Here is a 23459-nt window from a genome sequence, read left to right on the forward strand (position 1 = left end):
TGGAGAGTTGCTTATTTTATGAAGATATGTATTTAGGTATTACCTCTAGTTCTGTACATTGTATCTACTCTGACCTATTTTTACTTCTGGGGCAGCCATGTGAATATGAATTTATTTCTGAGAGCTGTCAGATTGAGCCAGTGATCCTACTGCTGTGCCTAGGACAGATATTAGGATTCAAGGAGGATGTAGCAAGACTGGGGTGATCTACACTTGTGTGTATGTAAATGGTTTTTAGAAGAAGAAAGAAAACTGTAAAAACTCTTTAAGCTGTTACCCAACCTAAGCATCAGGGTAAAAAAGTATCAGCTGATAACTTGTTTCTCAAAGTGATTTAAAAGACAAATTTAACAAGACAGTCTCTCAATTAGCCAGGCCCCTGGCTGCTGTCAGAGCTGTGTGTGTGTGTTGATTTTTCATAGATTAGAAATAATCAGCAGGTCATTTAGTCTGACTACTGTACAACATCAGTCACACAATTTTAACTACTTGTTTCTTTACTGAACCTTATAATTTGTTTTTGAATTTTTCATAAAAGCCTCTACTTTTGGTTTGAGAACCTTAAGTATAAAAATATGTAATGTTTCTTCAGATGTTCTGTCCCAGTTGTCACTTGTCTGGAGGTTCCCCACTTGCCTACTGTCTGACTGCTGCAGTGTATGCCTATCTCTCCTGTGCAAAATCTGACAACATTTGGCTTTCTTGCCCTCCTGATTGGATGCGTCAACGCATGTGGATAAACTATCTCATTCACCAAAACAAATAATTAAAATGGGCAAGGAATCTCTAGCTTAGAACAACAGAATAATGTTTGTATCTAATCATAAATTCACTTCAGCTTTATTCTTATCATCCTTAATTTTCTTTAATCTTGATTCTGTTTCTCTCTCTCTCTCTCTCTCTCTTTCTCTCTCTCTCTGTTTTTTCTTTTTAAACTCTCTCATGAGTCTTCCTTAAATTACCGTATTTTCCTGAAAGGCTGCAATCTTCTCTTTTCTTCTAATACTTCTTTTGTATCAGCCTTTTTTAATCTCCTGTATTATCTCTTCCTCTTGACTGTTCTTCCCTCTTTGAATTCTTGTCTCTTTTCCCTGATGTTATCTCTGCAGTTTGTTAAAGTATGGCCATTGCTGTTGCTCAGAAATGAAATAATTACCATATGGTGCCACTGATGTACTTAAAATACATGATACCTAGTTAAGATTCATATTTTCATGGATGGACTGTGGATTTCTTTCCAGTACTGTTCCTTGAAAGTAAGTTCTTGGATAACTTGCACAAAATCAGAGGCAGGGAGGCAGAGGCTGTTGAAAGGGGTGCAATTTGGACTGATAATGCACGCACACAATCATACAGAATCTCGTAATGGTTAAGACTGTAACAGGCTTCTGGAGGTCAAGCTAGGTCACCTAGAGCATGTTGCACAGGATTGTGTCCACGTGGGTTTTGAGTATGTCCAAAGAAGGAGACTCCACAACTTCTCTTGAGTAAACTGTTTCAGGGCACACTTGTTACTTTCACAATAAAGAAGTTTTTCCTTATATTCAGGTGGAACTTCCTGTGTTTCAGTTTGTGCCTGATGGCAATCTGACCTGTCACTTGGCATGACTGAAAAAGAATGTTGCCCCATCCTCTTGTGACACTCTTCCATAAGGTATTTGTAGACATTGATAAGATTCCCCCCTCAGTCTTCTCCAGGCCAAATGGACCCAGCTCTTGCAGTCTGTTCCTCATAGGGCAGGTGCTCCAGCCCTCTGATCATCTTTGTAGCCCTATGCTGGACACTCTCCAGTAGCTCGAAATCTCTCTTGTCCTGGGGAGCCCAGAACTGGACACAGTACTCGAGATGAGGCCTCCCCAGGGCTGAGTAGAGGGGCAGGATCACCTCCCTCGACCTGATGGCAGCAGTCTTCCTAATGCACCCCAGGATACCATTGGCTTGGCCACAAGAGCACATTGCTGGCTCATGGTCAACTTGTCATGCACCAGTACTCCCAGGTCCTTCTCTGCAGAGCTGCTCTCCAGCAGGTCAGCCCCCAGCTTGTACTGGTGCCTGGGGTTATTTTTCCCTGGGTGCAGGACTCTGCACTTGCCCTTGTTGGACCTCAGGAGGTTTCTCTCTGCCCAGCTCTCCAGCCTGTGCAGGTCTCTCTGAATGGCAGCACAGCCCTCAGGTGTGTCAGCCACTCCTCCCAGCTTGGTATCATCAGGAAACTTGCTGAGGAGGCTCTCTGTCCCTTCATGCAGGTCATTGATGAATAAGTTGAATGAGACTGGCCCCAGTACTTAACCCCTGGGAGATACTGCTAGCTACAGGCCTCCAACTAGACTGTAGCACTGATGACAACCCTCTGAGCTCTGCCTTTCAGCTAGTTCTCAGTCCACCTCAATGTCTGCTCATCTATCCTGTGTTTCCTGATAGTATCTAGGAGGATGTTACAGGAGACAGTGTCAAAAGCCTTGCTGAAGTCAAGGTGCACAACGTCCACTGCTCTGCCGTCATCTCCCCAGCCAGTCATTCCATCATAGAAGGCTATCAGATTGGTTAAGCAGGATTTCCCCTTGGTGAATGCATGCTGGCTACTCCTGATCACCTTCTTTTCCTCCATATGTCTGGAGATGACATCCAGAATGAGCTGTTCCATCACCTTTTCAGGGATGGAGGTGAGGCAGACTGGCCTGTGGTTTCCCGGGTTGTCATCCTTGCCCCTTTTGAAAACAGGAATGATACTGGCTTTCTTCCAGTCCTCAGACACCTCTCCAGTTCTCCATGACCTTTCAAAGATGATGGAGAGTGGCCTGGCAACAACATCTGCCAGCTCCCTTAGCACTTGCAGGTGCATCCCATTGGGGCCCATGGATTTGTGGGGTGTCAGGTTTGCCTAAATGATCTCTAACTGATCCTTTTTGACCGAGGAAGTTTTCCCTTCTCCAGACTTTCTCTCTTGTCTCCAGACTCTGTGATTGCTGAGGCTGGCCTTAGGAGTAAAGATTGAAGCAAAGAAGGCATTCAGTAACTCTACTTTCTCTGTATCTTTTGTCACCAGTGCACCCATCCCATTCAGCAGTGGGCCTACGTTTTCCTTAGTCTTCTTTTTCTCATGTACTTGAAGAAGCGCTTCTTGTTGTCCTTTACATTCATTACCAGATTTAATTCCAAATGGGCCTTAGCCTTTCTTATTGAATCCGTGCATACTCTGACAGAGTTCTTATATTCCTCCTGAGTGGCCTGTCCCTTTTTCTGTATTCTGTGTACTTTCTTCTTTGGTTTGAGTTTTGCCAGGAGCTCCTTGCTAATCCATGTAGATCTCCTGCTCCCTTTGCTGGACTTACTGCCCATGAGCTTAGGGGAAGTGATGCTTGAATATTAACCAGGTCTCTTGGACCTCTCTTCCTTCTAGTGTCCTAACCTATGGGATTCCTCCAAGCAGTTTTCTGAAGAGGCCAAGTTTGCTCTCCTGAAATCTAGGGTTGTGATTCTACTCATTGCCTTGCTTCCTCTTTGTAAGATCCTGAACTCTACCATCTCATGGTCACTGTACCTTTGGATATGTATTTAGTGGGGAAAGGAGCACAATAAAAGACTTCTATTATTATCAAGGAACTCAGTAAATTAGTATATTAACATATTGCTAAAATATAGGAGAAAGATGATGTAGGAGCATGAACAAGGAAGCTTTCTAAATTAAAAATGGAAACCTGATCCTCTTAATGGGTGAAACATTAATCTCTTTATATATCTTCAATCTTATAGTGAGATTCCTCTTAAAGAAAAATCAAATAATCTGTTTGTGTCTCAGAATACAAACCTAAAATACTTGCTTTTCTGATGTGTTATAAATTTTAGTCTTTGAAAGATATGTTCTTACTTTGTTGAAATCTGAAGTATTGGTACTGCAATTTATACTACAGAATTACTATAAAGCTTAGTGGTCTAAAGAGGGAGAGGAAAAAGCACCAAACCCAAAGCAAATCTGTTTTATTACAGGATCTACAAGATGAAGTGAAACGGGAGAGCAATAATCTACAAAAGCTGCAATCTCAGAAACAGGAAGCGCAGGAGATCCTTAATGATCTTGATGAGCAGAAGGCTAAGCTAGAAGAGCAACTTAATGATATCAGGCAGAAGTGTGCAGAGGAGGCCCATTTGGTAAGACCTAGTGGCTCAGACCCATGCCAAAGTAAATACCTGAATTTGAAGAACGTAGTCTTGCAGTGTCTTACCATTAAGGAAAGAGAAAAAACTTTTAAGAATATACCATAAATTTTTGAATTTTGTGACTAGCAGAGAGTAAGTTGTTCATTTCAGTGACTTCCTAATTTAGTATGGGTGTGCCACTAATATAGTGAGAACTATAAGATTGTGTGCAAACTATAAATGTAATCAGAAGCACTTGTGGGACTCATTTTCTTTTTTTTTTCCCTGCTGGTTCTCCTAAAAATATCATCTTAGGATCATACTTTTTTTTTTTTCTTTTTTCTTCCCACTAATATAAATCTACAGTATTTCCTTGTGGTATAAAATGATGATTCCAATATTAGAAATATCCATTTTGGTTAGGAAAAAAAAAATGGAATAGCATGATCTCGTTGATGCCAATAGGGAATTAACCTTTTCTTCAGATATGATTTATAATGTTCATGTTAGCTGTGAGGTTTTCTTTAGTTATTTTTCTTTGCATTTTATAGTCATAAATAATAGCTTTTGCAGGATGTGTTATGTGTTTTTTGAGATTTGGCTTTGAAATACTTGCTCATGCTTCAGATTGCTGTGCTAAAGAGTGAAATAACAAGCCAGGAATCAAAGATTTCAGCATATGAAGATGAACTAACCAGAGCTCAAGAGGAGCTGAGTCGCCTGCAGCAAGAAACTGCAGAGCTTGAGCATTGCATAGAGTCTGGAAAAGCACAGCTGGGACCTCTTCAGCAACATCTGCAGGATTCACAACAGGAAATCAATTCAGTAAGGCAATCTGAAAAACAAACATTTCAGTTGACAACCTTGTGTGTGTATGTAGGTTTGTTTGTTTTTAAGGAGAAGTGTTACCTTTTCTTTCCTGCTGTTTGTTCATGTCTTTCGGTTGCTTTCACAAATGTGTTTTGTGCTAATGGTTGTTAAGATTTTTAGAGGCTGACTCAAGTCACTTGAGTGACTTTCTCCAAGTTTTGATAATAAAAAGGGATTAATTCATTATACTTAATTTGTCGTAATGTAATGAATGAGAAATGGATAATACTCATTTAAATTCACTATGTCCAGTAGTTATCAAAGCTTTGTTTCCTCAGCCATGGCCGGGGACATACTTTCTGCCATTCCTTTAGTTGATATGATTTCAACGTAAAAATTCCCAATAATGTTTCCTTTGAGCATTGTTAAATGAAGAGAGTAAACTGAATGTAAGAATAAATTGGATTGAGACTAGATACTTAAAAACAGAGATGACTGCACTGGGTTTTGTGCATGGAACTGTACTTTGAAGTGTCTGCTGTCACGTTAAAGGAACATTTTAGCTCCTATATGCAGTAAGTGATGCATTAGCTTGCATGTTCTTTCCTTACCACTCCTTTTTCTTATTCTGACTGTTTTCTAATACATTAGCCAGAGTCCTTATTTTCATTGTCATTTTTAATGCCATTCTATTAATTTTGAACCCTAGAAAATGTTGGGGGTTTTTGGTCATTTCATAGACTTCATGTATATAATTTGCTAACTAATTGTTGCAACAATTTGTTAATTTGTGAAAAAGTTGATTATCAGGAAAAGAGGTAAATGCAACAAAGTGTTTTGCTAAAACTTCTACTGTTTTTGAGAGAACAGTTTTTTTTCCTGCTGAAAAGATTTATAACATATTCATAATTTCAAAATTTTTGTATGAGATGTAGAGACTGCGAAGCAAAAAAATGGATTTTCCATTTTTTCATCAGAGGTAGAGAAAATTGTGCTGTTTCAATATTTCTGCATATTAGCCAGAGGTGCCTGAGATGGACAGATTTGAGGCAGTTATTATAAGTGATTGGTTACATTTATCTATACCGGATTGGCAAAATGTTTTATGTATACTAAAACCCCTTTTTTAGCTTTTTGGATGAGTGTTTTTTTATTGTGACTCTTGATTTTATTGCTCTTGGCTCACAGACAGGCTCAACAATAGGTACTTTGCTGCTGTAGGCAAGATTCGATAATGGTTGATCTGAGGTCGGTGCATTTGAAAGATAGCAGATGTTTTCTTTGCTGCTGCCTGATTCCTGTGTGACATGGGCAAAGCAATGAAAACGCTTTTTATGAATTTAGTTTCAAGGGGATTTAGGTTCTCAACCTTTAGGTGGTCGACTTAGAAATCAGTGAGATTTAGACACCAAAATATCTTCATCTGAACCATGTTCTCTCTTCTGCATAATCTGTTAAATTTAATAGTTCCTCTGTTAAATTTAATAGTTCCTTCATAACTCACTGCATGGTTGTACATGTAAATGTTTGCAAAGCCCTGTTACATGTGTTGGTGAGGTAAGAATATGTGGATGTAGCTGTCTGCTTAGGAAGATTCACTGTGGATTTTGTAGAAAAATCATGTGGGAAAAGATAATGAATTTGTAATTATCTTTCTTGGAAGATGAGAATTCTGATAAGGCAGCCTTCTTCATTTACAGAGTTTAAAGCAATTGTAATCCCATAATTGTAAAAACCTAGGGAAAAAAAAAAAAGCTTTGCAACTCTCCTTATGAATTTGAGTGGAAAAAAAAGCAACAGATTTTGATGTTGTTGGTGATTATCTGCTTCCTTGGCAGTAAGAAGGTTCTCAGAGCTGTCCTTCAACTAAATTAAATCTCTTCTAAGTCAGATCCGTGCTCATCTCAAATTTATCATTTGATTTGAAATAACACAGTTTTGTTGTTGTTATTTTGTTTTGGAAAATAATAATTTCGTATTTATACCTTTCTCTTTCCATTTGAGATGGTCATATATTAGCTTCTGTGAGCTGACATACTAATAGGTATACATTTATTTCTGTTGACAGGTACAAACGAAACTTCTTGAGCTGAAAGAGTTGGAAAATAACCAGTTTAGTTGGCACTCTCAGCCACGTAATATACTCGTTAATGGAACTGCGGATCATTCTAGTCTTAGCAACAGCAGCAGTGAAACTGCTAACCTTAATGAGAATGCTGAAAGGGAAAGTTTAGCAGAAGATGAACAAATAAACAATACATCTCCAGTGAGTAAAGTGGCCTACTTTCCCTGTTTGTTCATGATATAATGCAGATGTGAAGTTGGAATACATTAAAAATGGACCAAGACTGATTGTGTTGTGTTTTTAAACACCTGCACAAGTAATGTTACTTTGAGGAACTATATTGCATTGATCTGAAAGTTGATTATCAGGAGAGGAGGCAAATTTCACTTGGATGGAAAGTGGTAACAGGGCTTTTTGCTTTGGAAACAAATGTATAAATTTTTAAGCTTAATAGTGGAATTGATGTTAAAGGAGAACAGCGGTCTCCATCTCACGCAACAAGAACAGAAAGAGGAATAATATGGAAAATCTGTCCTGCTTAATGAATGTCCTTCCTTTATGTCCAAATAGACTTTTTTTTAAGTATCTTTGAAATATTTCAGTATGTTCTATAATAATTATGAATTTCTTGAGGTAGAATATACTTTATTTTTAATTCTTTGATAGGAAGAATGGCATACATAGCAGATAGTAGGGTCTTCTTGTTTTTTTTAATATATACAGAATTGCTTTTATTCTTATGTAGATAAGAAATAGTCCTGAAACAATAGAAGCTGTTGTGGAAGAAGAGAAAGAAACCTCAGCTGCAGCTGCTACAAAAAAAGTGAGTTTTTCCAGATTTGATGGAGAGAAAACTTAAACTAAAATCATTGTTAAATTTTTTTCAGGTTTGCATCTTGTCAGTTACTTAGATGATGGCCACAGACTGGCACAGAAATCAAATTATCATTTTCTTACAGTTTTTAATTGGAGTATGATATCATAAAAACATTATATAACAAATTGTAGTTGAGAAATATTTTGGATGCCCATTGATGAATTTTATAGAATTCCAGTTGCTTTGTTTGTTAACATTAATAGTTTCTTAAAGCTAAAAAGAAAGACATGAGATATGTGTTTTCCCTCCTCTGCACCTTAAAAACTTCATACTTCTCTTGCTATTTTTACACTACCCAGGAAGATCCATTTGATGCTGAATCTCATCCATTACCTGATCTAGTTTCTGAAGCCAGCCTAGACTTCTTTCAATCTGACCCTTTTATTGGTAGTAAGTAAACTTTTTAAAGTATGGATTTGCAGAAAGATGTTTTGTCTAAACATATATTTGTCAGACTAATCTAGACTTTAGAACTGGTCTTTTTAGAATAAACGTGAAGATGATTGAATGACAGGATTGTGGAACCAGTAGCCTCACAAAACCATAAATAAGGGTCCCAGGGTGTTTTCGCCTTCTTTTGTCTGCACTTCCCTGTTAGCTGTGAGCATTGCACTTTTCTCATACAGTAGTTTTCCTGCACTGCACTTCCTCAGTATTCCCCCACCCTGCTCCTGAGGTTGCATTTGATATCAAAGGTACAGGCAAACTTGTGATGCATTTCATGTCACTCATCTAATTTACAGCACAGATCACAAACAGCTCAACTGAGGGTTCAGTGAGCTGTGATATGGGGAGGGTGTGGGTGGCTGAGAATGAATGGCTGTGGCCTATTTACGGTGAGTTTGGCACTCAGAAAAAGGTATGTGGAACTGCACCATCTGTTCATCTTGTGCAAGTGCTGTGCTTTATTTTAAGAACTCCACACTTAGGAATGCTGTGCTCTGATTTTGTCAAAAGGAGTGGTCTGCATGGACACACTTGGAGTGTGGGAGAAGAGGAGTTAATTTGGATTAACTGCTAGAGCAGATGTTTTAAGCCACATTAATATGCCTTGACATACTTTCAGAATCAAGATGGTCTAATCAGTTTAGCTCAGATTGCTTCAGAAGGAAAATAAACTAAATTTACTTAGAATGGCTTGGCTTCTGAATGTATGTTAGTGTGCAGGTTTAATACTTTTAAATACATAAATTTAACTGTAATTTAAAACACTTTTAGCTTGAATGCCTCCATGCAGATTTTGTTCAATCATGTGTTTAGATTTACATGGTGTTACTTACAGCCAATGACACAGCCTTTCTTTCAGAGGAGAAAGGTATGTCTGTTAGTAGTCAGTCTTCGGGCTTTATGTGCTCTGTATGTTCAGGGATAGGTGCCTATAGCTAGGAGTTAATATGTCCATGTGGCATTAGGGAGTATGACTGATGCAACTGGGACAATGTTGCCAGTACAGAAAAGAACAACTAAAATTAGGAGCTACCATCCATGGTGTCCATGAGAATTACCAGATCTGGGACTAAGCTTCTATCGGTGGTTAACCTCGGTTACTGTGGTGGTAAATACTGCACAATGTGCGTGTTTACTAATGATAGCCACACAGATGCATCTTTGAAATGGCTTCTTTAGTGTGTACTTTATGGTAGTGATAAGCTACTTGATGAAAACTTGTTTTGTCTAACACCAGCTCTTGCAGTTCTGCTGAAATTAGTGAAGCTACTCCTCTGAGTAAATGTTGCTAAATTCTAGTTGGAGAAATGAGTTTTTATCCTCAGAGACTTCATCTCAGTGTGTTTTATGGTTTTAAAAAAAGCTACAGGTTGCTTTTTTCCTTCTTTTTTAAAAAGGCGATCCCTTCAAAGATGACCCTTTTGGGAAAATTGGTAAGTAACTTTTTAACTTTTAATGTCTGTTTTTCTAGATGATTTGTGTAGAGGAGTATATGGGAAAAGTGTGTTGCCACTTTCAATGTGAAAAAGATGGAAGTGACCTGAAAATTGCCTTAGCATGGATAAACAGTAGTAGCAGTTGGCTACTTGTATTAAACCTCTCCACAGAAGCACATTCTGTGTGGACTTCTCTTTTACTATTGGAAATATCCTGAGTTGTGATTTATGTCAGAAGGTGGCGAACAGAAGGCACCAATCTCCTGCTCCCTATTTTGTATGCAAATAAGCAGGTCTGTACTCTTAAAGGCTCTCAATTTAGCAATTTTCTCTAGCACTAGATATTTAAAAAGGTAGAAAGTCTCAACTTAGTCTGGCTATTTGGGCTATATATCATTGCATTATTTACTTGGTCCTGAATGACCTTACTGATGGCAAAAGCGAAACGGACTGTAAGAAAGCTATAGCAAAATAACATTGTGTACCAAGCACCAAATAAGAAAACAGCAGCTGTATTTGGAGGATTAAGAGGAGAAGGGTAGGAGAGTTCTGAAAAACATTAGCTTTTGTAAAATGTTGCTTGCGGGGTGGGGCGGGGGGAATGTATAAAGAACCTATGTTTTCAAATGGTTCCAGAACTGAACCACTGATGCTATCCAGAATTTCCATGATGTGCAGAAAATATTGGCTTGTCCAATGTTTTGAATCATAGAATACAAGTTATTTACAGGAGAACCTCATGCTTCAAAGATGTTTGGTCCTAATTGTGTCACCTTTCTGCAGTATGAAATAAGCAATGCAAAATGGTTTTTTTAATATTTCTGCTAGCTTTATTTAGCTTAATATCTTAATGAGATGTTTACTTCTTTAGATCCTTTTGGTGGTGATCCTTTCAAAGGCTCTGATCCTTTTGCTGCTGACTTTTTCAAACAACCCTCCACCGATCCTTTTATGACTGCAGGCACTGATCCATTTAGCACTGCAAGCAACAGCAGTAGTCTCTCAGTAAGTTTGATAGCACACCTCTTAGTTTATTTTGTCTCAATTATATAAAAGGAATTATGTTGTGCATTCGGTCATGCTTAGAAATGCTGATACTCCGAAATCATACAGATAACAGGTACCTCCAACTCTCTTGCTTGTCTATTTTTCTGTCCTACTTTCTAGAAATAGTCGCAAATGAAATTAAAATAAAAGCACTTTTAAATGCTTCAGTGTGGAGCATCACTGCGCTTCAAATTAGAATGTTTGAAGAAAGTAAACAACCCTACTGGTAGCTGGTGGAATTTACTAACAATTGAATGAAACCCAAGATTAATCTCACCAGGTTATACTTAGACATTGCTTACCTGCTTATTGTACAGGAACGTAAATCATGAATTCTTGGTTGTATTTCCATATTTGAGGGGTGGAAAAATGCATAATCTCTTATCTTAAAATCTTTGATTCTGTTCACATATACAATGAAGAACATAGTATATTTAACTTGACCTTTTTTAGCTGCTTGTACTAAACATTAGCATAAGATTAGTACTTTATTTTAAAACCTCTTATATTGAAATAAATCAGGATTGTATTCTTAGGAAGCTTTTTAAGTTGAAAAATTTTCCTCCAAAGAAATTTTTTGTTTTAGACAGAAATACTGAAGAAAGATGACCCATTTGCTCCTGGTGGAACAACTGTTACTGCATCAAACGATCTAGGTAAAGGTAAACTATATACATCAAATGCTTTAGGTTTTATTTTTATTTGCTTTTGATTATTTTTGTCATTAGGCTTTTGACTGTGAATTCACAGTAGGACCATTTTAGGGATTACATTGTACTTGATAGGAAAATTCGGACAATGCAAGGGCATAAATTTAGTGGGGGGAGTGCTTTTTGGTTTTGCAGAACAAAATGGTGGTGTTATCCATAGCACTTATCACTGAAGACTGTTTCTGTAAAAATGTTCCTTGCCCTACCTGAAACTGGTAAAATATCCTGACCTAAGAGTTTGAAAAGTTTGAATGGTTTGTAATCATAGAATTGGTAAGGTTGGAAGGGAACTCTAGAGATCATCTAGTCCAACCTCCCTACTCAAGCAGGGTCACCTAGAGCACGTTAGACAGGGTTGCGTCCAGGCAGACCTTGAATATCTCCAGAGAAGGAGACTCCACAACCTCTCTGGGCAACCTGTTCCAGTGCTCCATCACACTCTCAGAGAAGAAATTTCCCCTCACATTCAGGTGGAACTTCCTGTGGTTCAGTTTTTGCCCACTGCCTTGTGTCCTGTCACATGGGACAACTGAAAAGAGTTTGTCCCCATCCCCTTGACACTTATACACATTGATAAGATCCCCCCTCAGCCATCTTTTCCCCAGCTGCGAGAGCTGGGCCTCTTCAGCCTGTTCCTCATAGGGCAGATGCTCCAGCCCCCTGATCATCTTTGTAGCCCTACACTGGACACTCTCCAGTAGCTCGAAGTCTCTCTTGTCCTGGGGAGCTCAGAACTGGACACAGTACTCGAGATGAGGCCTCCCCAGGGCTGAGTAGAGGGGCAGGATCACCTCCCTCGACCTGATGGCAGCAGTCTTCCTAATGCACCCCAGGCTACCATTGGCCTTCCTGGCCACAGGGGCACATTGCTGGCTCGGTCAACTTGTCGTCCACGAGCACACCCAGGTCCTTCTCTGCAGAGCTGCTCTCCAGCAGGTCAGCCCCCAGCTTGTACTGGTGCCTGGGGTTATTTTTCCCTGGGTGCAGGACTCTGCACTTGCCCTTGTTGGACCTCAGGAGGTTCCTCTCTGCCCAGCTCTCCAGCCTGTGCAGGTCTCTCTGAATGGCAGCACAGCCCTCAGGTGTGTCAGCCACTCCTCCCAGCTTGGTATCATCAGGAAACTTGCTGAGGAGGCTCTCTGTCCCCTCATCCAGGTCATTGATGAAAAAGTTGAGCAATTTCCTCCCATTAGGGCTGTTTTTTGGCATTTCATATTACTTTAAGTAACATAGCAGATAGCTTTGTATTACTTGAGAGGAGATCTCAGACAGAGTAACTACTTGATCAGGACTTCTGAGTATTTAAAGTTTTGCTTCTTTGCTTTGCTGTGATCCTCTCTTAACTGACAGTTAAAGATGTTTTGGAGAGGAATCTGAAATCTTTTAATAGTTGTTGATTTGAGCATGCTGTCAATTTAACCTGACAGGTAGTAATCCAAAACATGCATTCATGTATGATTTCCTATTGTAAGCCTGCTCAATTTAACTGCTTAAAAAATAGTGTTTTCTAGTGACACATTAAGTGAGTACATGCAAAGACTGCACTTCTTTCTTTACAGTAATATAGCAGTTCTTACACATTCTGCACATAAGAATGAAAGGGTACTATTGAATTACAGATTCTGAGATAGTGATATGAAGTAAAGTATTTTATTCCATGTGAGTGGACCTACAGTCAGAACTGGGCTGTTATTCCTATGTATGTATAAAATGCATGTGTGTGTGTATATGTATGTGTGCAAATATGTGTATGCGTACATAAAATATATATTAACACTTACATATGTGCATATATTTATATATAAGGCATATATATGCAACATATATTGGCAAAACATAAGGAAGTATGGTTCTTGGATTCTTTTGGTGCGTTTGTTTTGGGGGTTTTTAATTTTGCGTAGGAAACTGGAGTATCAGTAACTGTTTATAATTTCTTCATTCAGGAGACCTTTTATTCTAAATCAGTAGTTGGCATTTATGGTTTTTATAAGTAAATGCTAATTAATAAGGTGGGCACTTTTAATAAGTTCTTTATTAAATATTTCACTTGAATTAGTCTATGTTGCAAATGTAACACTTTTAAAATATTTTTCAATCTGTATCATTCAGTGCCATTTAACTTTTTTAATCCTATTCTGTTTACTCTCTTTGCTTCCATTTAGCTACAGACCCCTTTGCATCCCTGTTTGGAAACGAATCCTTTGGAAGCAGCTTTGCTGACTTCAGCATATTGTCAAAGGTAATGTGAAACTACTGCCACTCATGGAAAAAGTATAAAACTACGCAGTGGCAAGACATTAATGGTTTAGCCTATTCTCCTTTTCAACAGTTTTACTGTGAGTTTCTTGAAGAGGAGGTTTTTATGATAAAATGCCATGCATTTCCACTTTGAATAATGCAGAGTAAGTTTTTGTGCCTTTATAAATTTTTTCGATATTAAAATATTATCTTATTTTCAGAATTTGCTAAGTGCACTGGCAGAGTATTGCTTTTGCTTGCATAGCTGCACTCTACTTTTTACTGCTGTTCACACTAACCATTTGAGGTTTTAAAATGATTTTTATTAATGTTCATTTTTAGTATCTCCTGAAATAGGTGGAACATGCACCTTTTTTTTTTTTTTTTTTTTTTTTTTTTTTTTTTTACAAAAAAGGAAGGGAGGGGCAATGTGTTTTCTCTTTTCTTAGAGAAAACTTTTTTCCCTAAATACATTTACATTATTGAAAAGAAGGGAAAGTGTCAGAATTGCACTGAAAATGTATACACTGCTGTTTTTTTGTTGAAGGCCAACAATGAGGATCCCTTTAGCTCTTCCACATCAGGTTCTGCCAACAACATGATCGTAACTAAGAACTTAGAGGAGTCACCAGCCAAAAATGAGGATGTCCCTCCTGCATTGCCACCTAAAACAGGAACTCCCACAAGGCCGTGTCCACCGCCACCTGGTAAGAGCTGATCCTCAGATGTCATTAAGTATTACCTTATCTTTAATATTGGCAATTGGACAGTAATTATGAGGGGATGGTGAGATGTACTGAATTTAGAATGAATGAACAGGATGTAGAGCAAGTCTGTTTTGGTAGTCACAACAGTTTCTTGGAAGCTAAATTTCATGTGGCATTTTAGTATAGTTTGCTTTTCAAAGAGAGAAAGAATTAAAAAAAAATAGGAGAAGAGTCACTACAAATATCTACAAGAACATAGCATGGCTGCAGACTGAAAGGTTACTAATGTGATACATTGTAAATCTTGCAGTAAATCATGCTTACGGTGAGAATTCAGCATGTTTTATTCCTTGCAAAGCCTATGTTCTTTAATGCTGTCTCTATCTATGAATTTAATGCTGTCTCTATCTCTGAAGAAATATTAAAACAATTGAGGTTTTTACATGACTGGAGAAAAATGAATTAAGTTTTGTTAACATGCCTACCTCAGATTTTTCAATTAACTACTTCTAGGTGGCCTTGCTAGAGGTCCATAGTAGTAAAACTTGCCTCTGTAATAGTAATAAACTCCCCATTTCCTCTATTCTGTTTTTGTTTGATGATAGCAGAATCCTCTGTTCTGCTCCATGACATGAAATACTGTTTCCCACAAAAGGCCATGGTTATCAAAGATATACATATTCTAGTGGTTGCGACAAGCCTATGTAGCTACAACAGTGTCTTAGTTTCAAATCTACTAATAAATATTTGAAAGTTATTACTAATATTCCTTTTTAAATTTCTATCCTTCGTTTCACTTTCTTTAGAAACTCTACCACATCAGTTTTACTCTATTATATGGAAGAATCTTAAGGTGTGTTTTTTGTGAAAACTACATTATAAAAACAAAATTATCCATTCATGTTTTTCCCCCAAAGTATGGGGAGTATAATAGATGAAGGTTTAAACACAGTTGCTTAATTTCAAATACAGGCTCATGGAAATTTGGCTCTTATTTGTGCCTTGCAGAAATTAATCTCTTATTTGTGCCTTGCAAACAATCAGTTAATACTCTTACATTACAGTTAACATTAAAATGGCTGACATGGGAAGTGATGATAATTAGTTGTTTGATGAAGTGTTTCCTTTTATGGAGCTCCTAAAACAATTTGGGGTTTCTGACTTGATGGTATGGGAGTGGCTATGAGGTGGGGTAGAGATCCCCCTTTTAGAATGCAAGCTTCTAGTGGCAGAACAGCATCCTTATCAATAGATCACTAGGGAAAAGAAAAGTCTATTTGCACATATTAAAAATGGCAGTGTAGTTATCTAGGTAATGACTATAAATACAAGGATGTCACATAGATTTTAATGATTATTTATGTTTTTCCACTGATGCAGAAGCTCTTTATGTTCTATTTGTGTTATAAATTTTATGTAACTGTATATATAGTTAGTGGACTACTTTGAAAACTAAAATGTTAAATTGTTTTCCTAATGGAAATCAAAAAATAGAACAAGGAAATGATTTTTCAAAGAAATACCCTGAAATCCTGCTAAGATTCTTCAGTGTACTGGAAATAGTGTATAAGAAGAGTGGGTTATTACTTGCCTCTATCCATTGCCTTTCCAGATGGTGATAAGCACCCCTTCATTCTCTATTGTGGTGGTGGTGGCGGGTGCTCTGGATACTTGGGATTCCTATGGTTATTAATCCTTCCCTTTAGAAGTAAATTTCCCTGGATATCATTTGAAGTTGCTCCTCCTGCATTATTCAAGAAAAGTGGAAGGCATGCATTATTAGTAATAGCACATTATCAATGAAGGAGGGCTGTCCTGGGAAGATGATCTGGGAAGCATCTAGGAATACCCCCAGGGAATATATAATTTAGTTAGAAGTCTCTAAATCATTGCTGCATTAGAATCCTTTTGGCTCTATGGAAGAATTCTTTTCCCTAACTTGCAATATTGATACCCAAAATAAGTAGATGCTCATTTAATTCTCTTGTTTCAATCTGAAATGACAACAGAAGCGAATTTTAAAATATGACCATTGTAAGTAACAAACCACTTGCAGAATACACAAAATCCTCTAGTCAAATTCAAGAAACTAAAATAAAACTTTTTTTTTAAGTAATAACATATGGAGAGAACGGTGGGATGAAATTCAGCTCAGCTATTTTTGGAAGGATTGGGGTAGTGTCCTCAGAGGTGTTGAAAGCTGACTGGTTAAGCTGGGAAAAAAAGAACAAGATAGGTGGAGGCTTGCGACTGATTGTGTTATATCTGCAACTGTTTAGGCAAGGATTAACAAAATAGTTAAGCTTGGGATTGCTTGTTACCACACTCTTTTTTTTCTTTTTCCTTAAAAGCTAGAGAAGTTGCAAGTGTTAGCATAGTCAGAGGAGATTTTCACTGATGTTTTGAAGACTTTGAAATGCCTCTTTTCACTGACTCAAATTTTGCTAATCTGATCCAAATAATAAAATAACCTCAGGGAAATTATCACTGGGTAATCTATAAACAAAAGAAAAATTATTGTGCTGATAGAACAGGTTCTCAAGACTTCTGGAAATTCTCTTCCCAAAATACTGTTATATCAGTACATTAACATATGTGTGTTCCTTTCTACGTGATTATACATTAACAAACTAGGGACTGTATCCTCCTCTATCAGTGCAACTCCACTAGTTTACTGGAAAAGAATGTATTCCAAGTAGCTTTTGGGGTTTTGGTTTTTTTTCTATTTTTGGCATGTTATTACCTACTATCTTGAATTCATTTTAAATTATTTTAATCTAAGGGAAAAGACCTATCAATCAAATAGACTCTTCAGATTCCTTTAAACCGACCGATCCATTTCAGCCTTTCCCTACCCCAGACATTCCCAAAGAACAAGAAGCAGATCTATTCTGTGATCCATTTGCTCCCACCAGCATCAGTAAAGAGGCTGACCCCAACAATTTTGCAAACTTCAGTACTGTGAGTAAACATTTCTTACGTTTGTTTCAGCATAATGACAGCTTTGAGTTGTTCACACTGAAGTATTCAGTTTTAATTTAAGATACTAAAACACATCCCATGTACAAAAGAGATGCAGCTTCCAGTTAAAATAGGATTTACATTTAGTTTGCAGCTGAGGCTGTCCTAAGATAAAATACTGCAAAGTGTTACAGTTAATGTTTAAGTTGCATTGCTTTTGAGTCTTCTTTTTTATGGAGGCCTCCTAGCTTTTAGAAAATAGTACATTTTAAATATCGTATGTTCTAGGATTAACCATTTTATTGAACTATGCAGCAGATATAAATTATTTACCAATAGCACACAGTGCTAATTATCCAATTAAAAATAAAATGAAAAGTGTGATTTTTAATTTAGCTGTCACTGAACTGTTTAATTTCTATGTACTGAAATATTCATAAACAGCCTCATAATCATTTATGTTAATGAAATATAATTCACTGAGTTCTGAATGGCTAGTAAATTCCAGACTTGAATGTGATACAGAAAGTAGCAGGTGTCTCTTTATAACCAGAATCCATTTCATAGAAGTCGTGGTGTCCAAGAGATACGAACAAATCTGAAGGTTTGTGCATGCCTATGTTTTTTCCTTTTGTGTTTTTGCAAATAGGAACTTTAGAAGGCATCATTTCACTTTCAAGCTTGGTATCTGGTAAATGCAATTTGCATTTACAGTAGCTTGATCAGATGCTTTTATTATTTTTAGTCCTAATAAACTGTGTGCTTGATTGAAGTAAACTCTGCATTGTCAGACTCTCAAAGCTGATTTGCACTGGTTGATGTGTGTGGTAGCATGATACTTCCTGAAATGCTCTTATTGATCGCTTTTACTAGACAGAGGGATGGAGAAAGCCAGTATGGAGCTCTCAAGAGAATGTGAAATGCGGAGGAGAAAGCAAAAACTTATTACTCTCTGTGAAGGAAAATGTATTTTTCTCCAAATTTAGTTACTGAGAATACTCAGTGAGATGTGGCAGGGAAAAAAAAAAATCAAGTTTCTCTACTTTTATTCCATAGTACTTTTAACTTTGAAAGAAGTAGCTCGAAGGAGAAGCTAGCTGGAGAGTATTATGATAACTATTTCAGACTTCATATTGGGGCATTCATGAAGATATAGGCTTCACCTACCTCTTTGCATGCTGAGTAAGAACAAAATTTAGCATAACATTTTGTATTATAAGATGACTTCCTAACTCTCTCTGCTTATAATCATATCAAAGCAATTTAATTCACTGTGTGTGTGTGTGTGTGAGAGAGAGAGAGAGAGAGAGAGAAAGAGAAAAGCATGCATAGGCAAAAAATCCATTCTTTCTGTTTTTTGTCTTGTATGACATTAACCTTTCTCTATATTACTTCTAGGTTTCTACCTGCACAGTTACTTGGTTATTATGCTGCTTCTTGACAGAAGCATTTTTCAGCTGTTCAGTTAAACAGTCCCATTCAACAATTATTTTTTGCAGTCGCTCTCACTTGGAAAAATCATCTGTAATGAAAGCAGAGTAAATCAGGATGTGTTACAGAGCCAAATATGGTTGTGCTTTGCAATATGTTCTCCTGATTTGGTCACATTTTCTTCTTATATAAAGTGCTTTTTAATCCAAGAGAGTTGAATTTAAATTCTAACACTTACTGCAGTATTTTTTTTGGGGGGGGAACTTAATACTGAATTTTTGAACATAGCATATTTCATAATAAACCATGATGAGGATGGCTTAAGAGCCATCCTTAATAGTTAAATTAAGCTGGTCCCTATTATTAATCTGATTCTTTTGTCTTTTAAAACTACAGTATTCTACTGAGGAAGACATGATTGAGTGGGCTAAGAGGGAAAGTGAGAGAGAAGAGAAAGAAAGACTTGCAAGATTAAAACAGCAAGAGCAAGAAGACTTGGAACTGGCTATTGCACTCAGTAAATCTGAAATATCAGAAGCATGAAGTTTAGAATAAGATTGCGTCTTATGTCAACTGTTTTGTCTCTCTTTCTGAATACTTAACCTATTTAAATGTTAATCAGAAGTTACATATATACAGAAGAATATGAAAGATTTTGAACTTCTGAAAGTGGTTGAATACTTTTCTTCCATGCTGACTTGTAATTTCCCTAAATTTCCTTAACTTTGTCAAACAACTAGTATCATACTTCTCTAGTATGTATACTCTTGAGCTTCTTGCCTGTGCTATTTTTACGCTGCAAGCCAAGCACACCAAAGTATCTTTCTGTTTCACAGAAAGAGAGACTGTAGATCATCTTTAGAATCACTGATTGTCATTCTAATCATGCATGAAAAGAATTTCATGAGCATTTGTAACTGCAAATCCTGAAATTCAAAGACAAGAAAATGTTGTACCAATCAAGTTCCTTCAGAAAGAATGCTGGTGAAAGTAGCACAGTACAGAAAGTGAAACCTGCATAGCCATGTTTTTTATCTGGATTGCTTTTCTATGGCTTTGTTTTCTTTTAGGTGTATCTGGCAGATTTTTAGTTAGAAGAAGAGATGTTAACTGAGAACACTCTGTTTGGATTTTGAACTCTTTAATAAGAATGCTAGGTAGCTTATTCTTATTGAATGTCTTTTAAAGATGTATGAATGTTTGCTAAATTCAATTCTTTGCATATTTTTATTGTTTGAATAACTGCTTACTTTAGCATTCAACGTTTTTTCTCAACTTTTCAGCAAAATCAAGTACATTTCCCACCTGTAAGTAAGTCCATTTAAAATGCAGGTAGTGAGATTGTTTTTTGACTGTATTTGGTCAGCAGCTAGTAATTGAGGAAAAAAGTGACAAATAGCAATTATTTTGCCATGGCTGACACTCTCCCATCAAGCAGTTTGTTATTTAAAACCTTTTGTACTTCCAAGGAGATTTTAGAAATGCCAGACCTGTAGAGTGCTTTATTTTATTTATGCATATGTATTTTTCTCATTAATGAAGGTTCTACTGTTGGACTTGAAATAATAATCTTTGTGGAGTCTAAATGGGAAAGACTGTATCTTACTGAAACCTTGTTTGCTTTTCTTGCATGGCCATAGGTTTTAAGATGGTCAGATGCTCTATTTTATAAAGCAAATAAATTGAAGATTCACATGCGTTTGCTGTTGGCAAGATGACGGTCAAATTGCGAGGCCCCACTACTATTTGAGCCACTCTTGCCTGTGAAATGTTTAGCTGAACTGGCAAATTAGTAAGCTGAATCTGAAATAGGACTGAAAATAGAAAGAAAACATGTAGTCTATTTTTTTTTCAACAGTTTTTTTCTGTTTGTATAATTTATTGAATGCCAATTGATAGTTGCACCTTAAAAACTGAATGATGATTTCTTTATGGTCACTGAGTCAAAGTAGGATTGATAGAATGGTATGAAAGTAACTTAATGAAAGTAACTTATTGTTCATTTTAAGAGAACTCCAGTCTGGAGAATCAGTTTCATTATAGCAGCTTCAATAAGAATCCTAGAATCATAAGGATCATCTTTTGCCCTATTTAAGAATGTTTGGATGGCAGCAGCATAAACATTGAGGATTTTTTTTTTTTTCCGTGCACTTTTAAAGTTTCAAGACCCAAATCTAGGGGGGAGGCAGAGGGGATGAGTAGGGAAGAACAGGGCCATGCTTTTGTATATTTAATCTCTTCTAGTTACCTACCAATGCTGCTGCTGCAGGAGCCTGAGAGTAGTTCTCAATTTTTCAGGAAAATGAGTAACTTGACTTGGACAGTTTTCTTTTGCACTGGGAAATGAGCATTTAAACACCTGCTCTAAACAGTAACAAAACTTTTGCAAGTATTATAACTTATCTATACATCTTTGTAATGAGTGTACACTAATATTGCAAATTGTATGCTTAACTGGATTACATAGTTTCTTATCTTTTGTTAAAAAATGTATACTCAGTGGACCAACACAATATTATATGTATATATTATATATATATTCTTCCTTTCCTTTATGGAATTTAAAGTTTTGAGTCATTTGATGTTACATTTCACGTTACTGACTCTGACTGTAATACTTCTACTCAGACTACCAATAAACCACTGCTGTGAGCTAAATGGCATTACTTATGAAGTTTTAACTTTTTTTTAAACTTGTTCAGGTGGGGTTAGCCTTTATTTATAGACTTCCCTTTTGTTTAAAAATTCTAACAATAGCCTGTAATTATGAAGAAATAAAGTTTAAGCACATAAGTGTGAGTTGTCTGCCTGTTTTTTCAAAATAGTGCTCAGACTTGAAAAATATCTTGTAATGTAAACAATGTAAATTGTTCCAATTGCAGTTTGATGGAAGTGTGTTAATTTTCAGAGAAACAGAAGTTGCTTGAAGCTTAGCGTTAGCTTTTTAGCTAAAATGCATATGAAGTCACTGACAGCTGGGATTAATTAGGAGTTGTAGCAGCTTCAAATAAAAATTAGGCTGCTTTTGCTTAAGTACCTTTCCTATGCCGATGCTGCAGAATCATAGTGTTTAAATGCTTACAATTTATCTGTGAAGATATATATAAGCATCCCCTACTGGCTGCTGTCAAATGAGATAGAGAACTTGACAAATCTTTAGTCTGATCCAGAGAATATATGGGTGTTTCCAGTATGTCTGTCACTATAATAGCCAGATCTCATTTATACCTAGGCTTAAACTGTTCCATCAGAGGAGTAGGAGTTCAGCAATTGTACACACCTGTCTTTGATCCTTTGGTTCCAGTAGTGTTAGTTTTTATTATATTCATCTACATAGACGCAAATCTTTGTTTATCATCATTTAATGAAACATGTCTTAATTTTACTAGCTTTGCATATGTTTTGGGGGCAATTCAGAACTCTGTGCCATGCCCCACCCCTTTCTTTGTCTTCCCCTTTTTAGATCCCCTGCCAGGTTTCCATCTTGAGTGCACTTTGCCTCAGACTGTGCTATTTTCAATTCTCTGCTCCAAGTTGTCTGCTCTTTGCCTCTTTTATCACGATGTGTATGTGAGAGGAAGTTACTCCTCTCCTCATAGCTGTTTCTCAGGAACCTACAAGAACTGAAGACCAAGCTACTCCTACTGATACTACTTGATACTCTTTTCACCATCTTTCTAGCCTACTGTGCTATGAAGTTCTGTCATGTGAAAGTTTGCTGCATTCACAGAAAACCATTGCACTGTTTTGATTTAAGAGATCAAAAAATGTCTAGGTACCGGCCACTTGACAGTTACATTTTGAATGCAAGGTCCCTGAAGCAACCTAACTCGAAACTCTATCACTGGAATGCACTGAGGATTGGTGTTAAAGAGCTACCTTAATATCACTGTCAAGTATTGACAAAGAACAAATGATAGTAAAGGTGCTTACTGGCATGTTAGATTGATTTTATATGAAGTTCTCTAGAAAATAGTCTTTATTTGTACAGAGGACTTTAAGGCAGGAGACTTGATGTGACAGATGTAATGCTAACCCTTCTGCTTGATACTTAAAAGCTGTTTGTCAGACCTCAGTATTGGACCTGTCAGTTCCTTTGGTTTATGTGGGCTTCACTGCCATCCTTTGCCACCTGATGTGATGGCTGAATGTCACCACAGAAATAGCATTCAACTATCAGAACTATGTTGTCTAAAGGTGTTCCCTCACTAACTTCTCAACAGTTTGTTAGCTACTGAAATTAAAACTGTTTCAGAGTTTGAAATCTAGCAGAACTATAGTTTTAGTGTTGCAATATTTTAGTTATGCTTAAGCCTGAATCTTCAAAATGAGCGCACGTGCTACTTTGTTTCTTGCAATATTGATAAATATTATTTTCAGATGGTAATTCTTTTAGATAATAATATTGAGAGAATAGGATAAACTTAAAAGGATAAAAGTGGAAAAGTAATCTATTCAAAACTTTGTTAGCTTGCAGTCTTATGTCTGCTCTGTATGGAATATCATAGCACATCAGTGAATAGTCATTAATTAAATTCCATTGTTGATTAGAGTGAATGGCACGGTTGGCATTCAGATGCATCCATTCATTA

The 23459-nt window shown here is 36.9% G+C and overlaps 1 protein-coding gene across 7 annotated transcripts in view; it reads left to right on the plus strand.

Annotated features, from left to right (window-relative positions):
* The window catches only part of EPS15 (epidermal growth factor receptor pathway substrate 15), a 55895-nt gene extending 34262 nt beyond the window's left edge, over positions 1-21633 (plus strand). Inside the window, exons 14-26 of one of the 7 annotated variants that reach the window (XM_062581442.1) lie at positions 3989-4150; positions 4766-4963; positions 7017-7214; positions 7759-7836; positions 8190-8280; positions 9735-9770; positions 10645-10778; positions 11407-11482; positions 13693-13769; positions 14316-14475; positions 17258-17436; positions 17990-18040; positions 19264-21633. In XM_062581442.1, the coding sequence (XP_062437426.1) occupies positions 3989-4150; positions 4766-4963; positions 7017-7214; positions 7759-7836; positions 8190-8280; positions 9735-9770; positions 10645-10778; positions 11407-11482; positions 13693-13769; positions 14316-14475; positions 17258-17436; positions 17990-18040; positions 19264-19410 (1587 nt within the window). In that variant the 3' untranslated portion in view covers positions 19411-21633. The remainder of the gene's footprint in view (positions 1-3988; positions 4151-4765; positions 4964-7016; positions 7215-7758; positions 7837-8189; positions 8281-9734; positions 9771-10644; positions 10779-11406; positions 11483-13692; positions 13770-14315; positions 14476-17257; positions 17437-17989; positions 18041-19263) is intronic. The other 6 variants (XM_062581446.1, XM_062581443.1, XM_062581448.1 and 3 more) reach the window with 6 other exon arrangements.
* Positions 21634-23459: the final 1826 nt, after the last annotated feature.

This window comes from Rhea pennata, chromosome 8 (genome assembly GCF_028389875.1).
Source record: "Rhea pennata isolate bPtePen1 chromosome 8, bPtePen1.pri, whole genome shotgun sequence".
Taxonomy (NCBI): Eukaryota; Metazoa; Chordata; class Aves; order Rheiformes; family Rheidae; genus Rhea; species Rhea pennata.